This window comes from Eupeodes corollae, chromosome 3 (genome assembly GCF_945859685.1).
Source record: "Eupeodes corollae chromosome 3, idEupCoro1.1, whole genome shotgun sequence".
NCBI lineage: Eukaryota > Metazoa > Arthropoda > Insecta > Diptera > Syrphidae > Eupeodes > Eupeodes corollae.
Window position 1 is genome coordinate 2,191,275 of NC_079149.1, and position 11,928 is coordinate 2,203,202.

The 11,928-nt window shown below is 29.3% G+C and overlaps 1 protein-coding gene across 1 annotated transcript in view; it reads right to left on the reverse strand.

Moving 5' to 3' along the window:
* LOC129951015 (putative inorganic phosphate cotransporter) overlaps window positions 1–8,930 on the reverse strand; it is a 28,155-nt gene extending 19,225 nt beyond the window's left edge. The window contains exon 1 of the mRNA XM_056063004.1: window positions 8,611–8,930. Coding sequence (XP_055918979.1) covers window positions 8,611–8,647 — 37 coding nt within the window. The 5' untranslated portion in view covers window positions 8,648–8,930. The remainder of the gene's footprint in view (window positions 1–8,610) is intronic.
* Between the last annotated feature and the right edge of the window lie 2,998 nt (window positions 8,931–11,928).

Consider the following 11,928-nt stretch of genomic DNA (forward strand, 5'->3'; position numbering starts at 1 on the left):
ACCTTATTAGGTATACTGTCTGTATCTGTATCGACGAAATATAGGTTAGATAGGTATGTCAATTAGCCATTTGTTGACGAAGAGCGATTCATAAAAAACCCAAGCAAGAAAGAAAAAGCAGAAAGAATAATAGAAAAGATAGGATAGACCTGTTGGAAGTGCGATAAGCATAAAAATAAGACCGTAGGTGGATGTGTTTATGAAAAAAGGGTACTAAATACGATCTGAAGTAACGACAGTTTGTTCATTGTTAATATCTGAAAATATGTAATGAATCTAATTTCTGCAGGGAATTTGAACACTCTTTAACCCCTTTCAGTCTACGCACCTGGATCATTCATTACTGCTGTTTTATAAATAAATGGAGTAAAAGAAAGAATAAAACCTTAATTTGTAATATGTATCTCTTTTAACACGCACTTTGTTTAGCTTGATATGATCTAGTCTCCAGAGTAACATGTGTAAGTACTTTGGAATGTGGTTTAAAAGGTAATTTTCTTCCATAGTTGGTGTGATGAATTTTTCATAATTGAATCCAATTGTCTAACTTTAAGCAACACAACAAATAAATGTTTTCTTCTTAATACCTTCATTTCACTTTTATGTTTGCCAACGTTTGGATGGATCTAGCTTTTTATTAAAGAAATCATGTAACTAATTTTTGTGAAAATAGTTTTTTACTTCTACTTCAATTTTTGTTATTTTAAAAATATTTAAAATTTTGAATATTTCCTTAAAAACGTTGGAGAGTGATCGACTTACGCAATTAGGCCATTTTTGTCATCATCCATTGTCTAATTTTTGAAGTGATTCTTAAGAAACTTATAACATTAGTCAAAGAATAACTTATCATAATTCCTTAACAATTTCACAGTGATTTATAAAATTTGCTATAGATAACCACTTAATACTATAGCTTCTTGTTTCTGATCCTGTGTATATTGCAATTATTATTATAAACATAAGTAGTTAAACATTGGCCCCTTAACAAAAAACAAATTGATTATAAATCAAACGGAAAATTACAGGACCATTAATCTTCAATTATTATTGATATTATTGACAGAAGAAGAAATTACTAGCAATTTTTTGTTTTGTTTTATTGATAACAAATCTATCCATACACTACCACAATAAAATAATAATTCTTTAATACGATTTATTTATATTGACTTGATTTATAATTTTAAACCAAAACAAACTGATATGAAAAATATACAAAATGTAATTTAAAGAGTAAATCACAACTTTTTCATCATGGATTTGATATAAATTGCTTATTCTGGCTCACAGTGTCAATTGTGTGTGAGGTTTTTTGTTTTAACTTATAAAGATCATTTTAATTTGTAATTAGTTAAAACATAATAATAATAAATATGAAAATAAACTAATTTCGCCAAATTTTACACCAAAATTGAATGTATAGTATAACATGTAGAACGATTAACATTCTTGATACTTTTACAGAAGTGGGACAAATTTTTCGAATCAAAAATATTTTTCGAAATACTACGACTATCGAATTATCAATTTCTTAATAATGTTAGTATTTCTTATAATAAGCGCACACTCAAGGGGATATTAGTAACTTTATTATGCAGAGACACAGTGTAAGCACTAGAAAAGGAGGGTTTGAAAAGATATGTCGTTGCACATTGGTTTTGAATTCCTGATTTCTACATTCATGTAGTACGGTTAAAGAACAAAGCTCAAGGTTATACTGATGAGTAGGGAAACCAATAATATGTCCTAAAAAACTATATTTAACCCTTAAAAATTACATATATGCCCTCAAATTATGCTCAACAAATATAAAAGATGTTTATAAGAAGCGTTATTTGCTTTAGGAAATTAATTAATAAGAACAATACCAATCAAAGAAAGAAAAATCAAAACTATATTGTACCCTTAAAAATTACATATATGCCCTCAAATTATGCTCAACAAATATAAAAGATGTTTATAAGAAGCGTTATTTGCTTTAGGAAATTAATTAATAAGAACAATACCAATCAAAGAAAGAAAAATCAAAACTCTTCTTTTTTAATTTTTTAATGTCAGCGATCAGTAAGAAAATTTAATGCAAATTTTTGGTGCAGTAAATATCTAACATTTCACTAAAAGTTTTGAAACTTAAGCTTTGTCTGTTTGATCGAAAAACACTTTTATACATGTAAAAGCTCCGTTCAACGTAACAGAAGTGATCGGAGCCCGAATGCGAAAACTTCAGCAATTGTATATTCTTCAACTGCTATGGATTTCTCTCCTGACAAAGCCATTAAAATTATTTTTAGTTTTTTGAAGTCAGCATTTTTTTCCATTACATGTTCTATTTTTTTCTTCACTGATTTTGCAGCCTTGCTGTGAATGCTGTAGATTGTCTTCACCGCATCACTTATAATTTGTGTGCTGGAATTGACCGATAAACCACGTGATTCAATTTTTGAAATTGATGTTACTAGAAACCTTGATGCCAAAAAAGCATAAAAATCCCGAACAATCGTTTAAAAATGCTTGGCGTAGCAGTTCACTGCTTCGAGCCATGCCCCCCATCGCGTTATGATTGGTTATGAAGGAAGTTCTAGTCCAGGTTGCATGTCTCTAAGAGTTTTCACTCTGGATAAAGCTTTTAAAAACACTTTTTTCCATTTGGTATAAAGCGGTCAATATCAGCATATTCACTTCTAATTTTTTCACATTCTCGGTGAAGTCCATGTGCGAGACATGTAACATGCATTATTTTTGGGTGGAAAACTTGAATAGCTGGTGCCGCTTTTACCATATTCGGAGCAGCATCGGTTAAAAAAAGTAAGATCGAGTCTTTATTAAAATCTGCACCCAGAATTCTAACCGAATCATCGAAGAGCCGGGCAATGATAGTTAAGTGATTTGTCATTTCCGTTTGAGCTACATTTAATGTTTCTGGACCCAAACGTCTCGTCTGGATCCAAAATTCCAATGATAGCATTTGCAACATATCTGTTTGCTGCGTCTGTTGAAACTTATAAAAATCGATTTTTTATTTTGTTTTTGATTAAATCGATTGTTTTTTTGTACAAATTGTGTACATATTTTTAGCGAAGGGTTGTGCTCGGTATATTTTCCAACAAAAAAGGAATACCTTCATTGCGAATTTTGAACAAGCCTATATCTGCCCCCACAAAAGAACCACACAAATCTCTTTAAAACTCTATATGTTTTGAATACTCGAAGATTGTCCAAAAAACTGTTGCGTTTCATTCTTCGTTCCTATTAATGCTATGTTTTTATTACTTGCCTTTACAAAAAAAGAAAAATATGCAATAATATGCCTTTTTAAAGCTAAAATGCATTGCAGTGAAATCTGCAAAAATATGCTCTAACAGATGATGTTTAAAAGACGAAGATTTCAATGAAACGCATTTCTATCACAGTCTCGTGTTGATGTGATGTGAACAAAAAATATGTTCGAACATATTTTTGGTTGCCCTTCTGATGAGCATTCCTAAAAGTGCGAGTATTACTGTTGAACTATTTACGGGGAGGAATGGAACTGGCTATTTTGCGAGAGTATAGTTCTTTAAAATAACGGTAAAGAAGAAACCTAACGACGATGTTCAAGCAAAGTAAATGAAAATTATCACCAATCAATTTAAATGCTTTACGTTCAATACTATCCAAGAGGCATAAGTAAAAGTAAGTAACAGGAGCACCAGCCTAGAGATAAGTATTATACTCAAGCTTTGGACATGTGTGTGAGTCTTGTAAATATTAGCCAGATCAGAAGTAGTGAAATATTTCTTGCATAGTCTAAGGAGAGGAGATCATTAATAAAAATGAGAAAGAGTGTTGGAGATATAACAGAGCCCTGGAGCGCACCAGCATTTATTTAGTGGCTTTCAGACTTGAATTTATTCAATAATACTTGTATTTAACGATCCGAAAGGTAATAACTAATCCAATGAAGGAGGGATCAAGAGCACAAATTTTAGATAAGAGAGCCTGATGCCAAACCCTATTCAATGCTTTTGAAATATCAAGTGCAGTGATTTTACTTTTCGCAAAACGAAGTAAAGATACCAATAAATACATTGAGTCTTAAATAGGTTGTTTAAAGATCATTATTAAGAGCTCGGCCTGGTTCCAAATAATGAATAGGTGATATATGAAAAATGCTCAGAAGATATATGATATTATATAGATAATGAGAAACTTCGTTTCAAAAATCAGCTACTCAAAGTATGGAACGGAAATTTGAAAGTGTGAACATAGAAAATATTAAGAATTCGAAATAAAGTTAAAAACATAAACTGAGCTAAGACATTAAATCATATTTAATCTACCAACAACTTGCCAATTTTATGAATTTTCTACTCAAAAAAACTAAAAATATGAAACATTTTCATTTTTAATGTTTACGGAACAGAGCGTTTCCGAATGTACATAGCTTAGCTAGGTATGCTATTGTCATAGCCCTGAGAATGTGAATTGGCGTTCAATTCACAATTGCATCGGCTGGCGGTCTTCAATGTCGTAGCCTCTACTTTTTTTTGTATTTTCATATAAAAAGATAAAAATACAACTTTTCAAGCAACGCATCGCGTCGTCGTCGATGTCGTCGCTTAAAGTAGGAATAGGCTAGTTGCAGTCAGCTGTGCGGGACAGCGGCGCGTTGATGTTTTTTTTGTATTTTTATTCTTTTCAAAGTAACAAAAATCAAATTAAGATACATAGATCTGAAAAAAGTTTATTTTCAGAAACAGGAACTTATTCCTAGCACTTAAATGTATCTAGAATCATTGCCATCAGTATTAGATAGATATATATTTCTCGCATTCGTTTTGCGTTTGCCCCCGTGAACGCCATACACCTTTTATACATCATCAAATCAAACTCAGATCTGTGTCACAAAATAAATATTTCTACAAGTATATACAAAAAATAAAAAAAAATATACAAACAAATAAACAAAAAGAGCAATTTATTTGAGATGAATTAAAAATATTAGGTATACGAGGGATTTTGTGTTTATCTTTTCATATTTAAAATTTTATCAGGCTTCTATTTGTACATTTCAATCAAACAGAACTTTAATAATATTTAAACTATATCACTGCTGTAATAATTGCAAATATGCGCTCGTCTGAAATTTCAAATAAATTGCGTCACAAGTGTGTCCAAGACGCTTGTATTTCAACTGGGATTATCTTGAATCTAGATTGCAATATGACGTCAATTTGATACACAAAAAATAAACCTTAATTGCCGGGATAACAAAGATATTAGGTAATTAATTTGGTTTTAATATTTAAAAAACTTCGATAACGACTTATGTTAAAATGTTCACCTTCCAACTTGAGTGCCATCATGCTTACCCTTGGAATGGCACGATTTTTACAAACAAACAAGACTGATGACTAAGCTCAAATTCTTATTGTTTTTATCTGAAGTCCAATCTTAAAGTTGACGTGAATGCGTACTTTAACAAACGCTCTACTCTGGCGTCACTTTTTTATTATTACTCATCAGAAGTGGGATTATTATCTAAAAGATATTTCTTTAAACTTTTAGATGCAATTTTCGATGAAGTTTGGTTGAATTAAGTGGATAAGTAAAACCAAGTTTATCAATGTACAAATATTTAAAAAATAATGTAACTTTTACTAGTGATAACTTGATAAAGCTGGAACTAAGACAATTATTATCTTAAGCGTTACATCAAAAAACCAACGCAAGAATTGAATTTTATATAAGAAAAAAATAAATACCTTTTTTGAAAAAAACATAATCATATCGCAAGATATTATCAAATATTTACTGGCACGCTCTTGCAGTATTAATAAAATAATTAAACATCTTATAGATATAAATTATATGCAGTAGATAAAATAATCTTAATTGATTTACAATTTAATTTAAAATTAATAAAATATGTTAATTTAACACAAAGCAAAATAATTACTTTCAAGGAACAATTAAATGAAGTTTATGATTAAAATGACATTTTATCACTGCATAAAGGTATTAGATATATTTTTTCTTAAATAATAAAATTAAATCATATAATATACATATTTATGATATTGACAAGCAAATACTCTTATCAGTATTTTTCAACAATTTATTATTAAAATTTAACAAAGTAGAATCTTCCGTTGAAAAATATTTGTTGTTGACAAGCAGGTCATTATTACTTTCATCTAACGTTAAAAATTTGTCAGGAAACTTAGCGTCGTCGACCGACAAGGTTTCCGAAACTTATCGGATGGTATTTTTATGGTATGGAATTGTATTTTGATATTCATTTTGAAATCGTTAAAATTATTTAAAAAGAAGAGGCTGGGATGAGTTTATCAATCAAGCATTCCACATTCGTGAAGTGCGACTAAAAAAAGAATCTCTGTACTTTAGAGTTTGCCCGAAATTGGGCTCAAGGGTAATCTGATGAGCATTCTTAGAAGACCGGGTATTAAGCTTGTATTGTTTGAGAGGAGGAATGCAATTGGCTATTTTACTAGAGCATTGTTTATAAAAATAGCTATAAAATAATGACAAACATGAAACCTTAAAGCGGTGCTTAAAAGATACAAAACTTTCAGTTAAACACCGGTCACCTATCATTTTAAGACTTCTCTTTTGAATTCTTTCCAAGAGACTCATGTAGGTTTTTGGACCACCTGTCCTGATTTGGAAGAATATAGGCTTCAAAAACTATAGCTAGATCAGAAGGGGTAACAAACTTCATGCATAGACGGAGAAAACCTGAACCCTTAGCAGAGTTTTTGAAGACTTTATATCTATAATGAGCTTATCATACGCTGCCGTTGCGTTGGTAGTCCACATCCGAAGAACAAGGATAAACATCTAAAAACGAATATAAAAAACTGCGAGTGTTCTGTCATCAGCAGCGAAACAATTAAGTGTGTTAGAAGTTTCAGACAAAAGATCATTTATAAAAATAAGGAAAAGTGTAGGAGACAAAACGGAACCCTGTGGCACACCAGCGTTTATTTTGTGGATATTAAATTTGAACTCATCCAATACTACTTGAATTAAAGGATCCAAAAGGAAAGAGATTCATCAAAACCAAATGCACGCACTTATGATAACAGAGCTTGTAGCCAAACTCTATGAAACTTGATTGAAGTGATTATTATTGATATATTGAGATATTTAAGGACAACCAATTAATATAATGATAAGATTTCATTAATCATTGCAGATTGGTTTCAAACTTATGCCCTGAGACGTATGTACATTTCTTTTTTAAATGTAAATATAAATGTAAAATAATCATCAAATAAAACTTTCTTTAAACTGTCGAAATGGTCTTTTCTAAAGTTCAAGAAAGAATAGCGATACATTTAAAGAGGCTTCCAGTAATTTCAGAAAATGAATATGCAACATGTGATGTCACATTTATCGAAGTAGGTAATTGAACTCGTTAAGAAATCTCGCGAAATCAAAAGGAAAATCCAGTATGGCAGCATTTAAGGCAAGTGATGCTGTATATTCAAAACATTATTATAAATTCGTTGCCAAAAAACAAAGTACCCAAGTAAATTCGATGCAATTACATAATTATAACTCTTGGATTTTAATAAAAAAGTATACAACTTGATTTAAAAATTAATTCATTTGTGTTTTAAACAACGCTCTAATTCTTATACAACTTTTAAGCTTAGACTCTTTTTAGTCTTTCTAACTTTCTTTTTTTTTTATGATTTGTTTTTGTTTAAATAGTCAATTATTAAGCTTTCCTTCAAACGCACAAAATGGGTCTATTGCAATAAAGTTATTACAAATTGTCTAGACTTGACTTAAGAAAGGTAACATAAAATTAATGGTCAAAAACAACTAAATGTAACATTGACTTCAAAGATAGTCAGATAAATTTGTTAAAAATTAAAATTGATTCACTCTAATTCTTATTGTCACTTGGCGGAACCACGTTGCATTGGCCAAACGAGAGTATCTATCAAGACCATGATCACTGCTTTCAGGTAACCGGTTCTAAAAATTTCGCAACAACAAGTAACAATTTATTTGGCTTCCAAGAAGCATTTTGTCTTTTCTGTTTCCCCGTTGAAATTCAAGGCTGAACGTTAAAATTGTAAGTGTTGCGTTAGTTGGTTTTTTTTCTTTTACATAAAAAGTCCTCATAGAAATCAACATCCCTATACAAAAATTATAATCTGACTCGTATGTAAAGAAGTTGAAGTGAAGTCAATTAACAAGAAAGTGATAAATTGATATTAATAATCTTCTGATTGATTGATTGTTTTCAAATAAAACTAAGCATCGATCCGCAATTGAAGACATTACACTTCTCGCAAGCCGATACGCATCTTACTTGTGCTTATCTTTGTCGTCTTTAAGAACTTAATGTTTTTTTAAGCCAGCTTGACAAGAAAAAAATATATTTGAAGACCTTGTCAAAGTTTTCCATTCAACAAAAAAAAGCTATACTTGAAAAGAATTTCAAGGGAAAAGGTTATAATTTTGATAAAACAAACTGTCTGATGGTTTATTTCTTAAACTAGGTCAGGGTAGGGGGTGTTTTTTGTTTAATGTTTTGTTTGTTATAAATTTATTCAATTTACACCAAATTACGATAGGTTAGGTACTCACTTTGTTTGGAAGTAGAAGATGGGGGTGTTAAAATCATTCTTCTTTGTTTCTTGTTGGGATTATTTTTTATTTTATTAAATTTAATTTGGAGCACTTGAGAAATTATGTATTTCTTAGAACAAAAACTATCTGGTGCGTGTCATTTAGATATTTCATGTTGGATTTCACTTTTTTGTTTCATTCTTTTTTATTTTCGTTTGTCTGTTTGTCTGAATTTCTTTCTTTTTATTGTTTTGTGTGTGTTTTATTCAAAGATATATTAAACATATTACACTGTTGGACACTTAGATCTGAACACTTTTCATGTCTTGCACTTACTGATTTTACCTCGAATCCAACAGCTGCATTTTATTATGAAAAACCAGATTCAGTTATTCCAAAAGGTTCGTGAAAATTTTCGTACAAGAAAAATAAAAATTGTACAAAAAAAAAAAAACATGTGCTAAGCGAAGAGGTACGGAGGTTTGCACATAATTTTTATTTTTCTCATTTCATCTTATGTACGACGACAAAAACAAACATATTGAGATACTTACAAGCGAAAGTGTACGTACGTAGATATTGTATCTTATTTCGTTTTGACGAATGTCTCGATATATTCTCTTTTTTTTCGATACTTGGTTATTTGTCTTTTCTGCATTGCAATTGTGATGTGCTATGCCGACATGCGTGAGTAGAAGAAGGTACAGTATTTTGTTTTTGACAAAAGCAATTCCTGGTACCTTTTGTATGAAGATCTGCAATATCTTTTTAGGGGATTTAGAATCTTCAAAAATAGTGCTTGTTGCCATCAGGTAAAAAATGAATGTCAACTATAGAATGACAGTTGTTTGAATTCTAATAAGCATTGATTGTTGTACATAAATGTTCTTTATCGCAATGTATGATCTTTTTTCGATTGGCTAATAGATCAATCAATACCAAAGGGAAATGTTCGCAAATTGTAATTTAGTATATCTATACTCTAAGGGTAAATTATTGGGTTTGTATCTTGCCTCAGAAGTTCAGAGAATATTAAGAGAGGCTGTAACCTAACATATAAAGTGTTTGGAAAAAATATGGTGAGTAATAGCTTCAAAGCTGTAATTTGGTTAATATGCTTACATAAATAATTAAAACATTAGATAGTTCAAAGATAATAGTTAGCTTTTACCAGTAAATTTATAGGTATAAAGGCATAAAGAGATACAAACAAGTACAAAAATGTTTGTGTTTAATGTTTATTTTCTAAATATAGTATTGATGTAGGAATAAAACTTTGGAAAGAATAATTTCTTGAAAGCCCTTGACAACAAACTAAGCTTCAAGCGATTTAAGATAATGTTGCGATCTGTCGTTGCTCCAAAAAATATTCGTTAGCTAACAATGCTTTAAGTGGGAGATATAGAGCATTTAAATCTGACTTAAGCAAGCTGAACATATCAAATAGGCTTGCGAATAATTTCTTGAGAAATCTGAAGAAATGTCTTTTATTTCTGTTTAATAATCTTTCTGTAGATTTAAGAGAGGTTTTCGCAAATTTGACAAATAAAACAAAATTATACTTAATTATACTAATTACCTTTAGTCGAGCTTCACATTTTTGTTGTCTTGCCTTATTACACAAAGTGGTACATTAGAAAATTGTAAAAGAGCGTTACAGTGATAATAATTTCAATTGAAAAAAATTGTATATACAATTTTAAATTATTATGCAAATACGAACTATTTGTAGGTTTTATATTTTTTAAAGAAAATAAACCTGGACAGACTATTCAAAAGCAAGGTGTATTATTTTATGCTAAAATATTTTGTTGTCTTACTGCGATTCAGTTAATTAATATTTATTTGAGATCACTATTAACAATTTTAAAATAAAAGAGCCTGGGATGCGACCCACACTGATAACTCCATCCCGTCTTTCGATTTGTCTTGCTTAAAAGTTTTTAGGGTGTTGGGTTAAAAAAAATTGCCAGTTGAATTATTCTTAAAAATTTTAAAATTACCAACAATATTTTTCATATGAAGAAATAGTTTAGTTTGAAAATCTAGTTTTGTTAAATAGATTTTTAGTCGAAAACAAATTTTTACCAATTTAAGTTATATTTCTAAGATTTGTACAAATTAGATGAATAAAATTAATTTGAGAGATATCAAGAACCGAACATCAATTTTTACCAAATTTGTGTACTATTTTTGGTAGATTTTATTTTGTTTTTTATAAAAAACGGACTACCGAACAAGAATATTTTCAATTAAAAAAAAAGTTTAAAGACAATATTTTTAATTTTTGAAAAGCTTTTTGATTCGAAAGTAAATTCTTACCAAGTTTTAGTATTGCTTATTTTTTAGGTTATTATTTTTTGTAAAAAAAAAACTGTAAATTAGATTTTTGTCAAAATTTTATTGAATGCTGACAACAATATTTTTTAAAAGATAAAAGTAGTTTAAAGCCAATATCTCAAAGTTTTGAAAAGATATTTAAGCCGAAAATCATTTTTTATTAATTTTTTTGTAAAAAAACTGTCAATGCGATTTTTCTCAAAATTTTACTGAATGTTGAAAACAATATTTCTTATAAGATAAAATAAGATTAAAGCCATAATCTCAAGGTTTTGAGAAGATATTTGAGTCGAAATTCAATTTTTACCAACTTTGAGTAATGTTTATTTTTAGGTTTTTATTTAAAAAAAAAATTGTCAATTGTCAATTGTCAAGATGAAATCATTTTTAATTCGTAAAATATTTAAGGTGCACATTTTTTTCAGTTTTTTTGATCTAAAAAAAAACCGTTTATTTGATTTTTTTCCAAAAATATGTTGGTTTGGTACCACGTTACAATATATTATATAAAATACATTTTTATATTCAATTTTAAATTAAATAATTACGAACAATTTTAAGTAAAATAAATCTGGAGCAGAGTATTTAAAAGTGGGGTTCATTATTTTGCGATTTAGTTATGAATTAACAAGAAATTGATATCGACTTGTTTTTTGAGTTCTCTTAAAAATATATAAGCAAATACAATCATCAATGACCTTAAATCTGTGACTTCATAATAACCAATCTTTTGACTTAAGGAAGAATACAATACGCAATACGGTATGCAATCTTTCACTTAAAACAGTCAATTGATTGTTGATTACAAAATGTTCCTTATGTTGAAATCAATACATTTTTCAAAAGAGGCTCTGATATCTCCCCATTCCGATTGCCCTTTATCTTGCGTAAAACTTTAACAAAATATTCATAACAATATTTTGAATTAAAATAATTTAAAGTCAATATCTTTCCTAATACTTAAGTCAAAAACCATTCCTTAACAGTTTTTGTAGG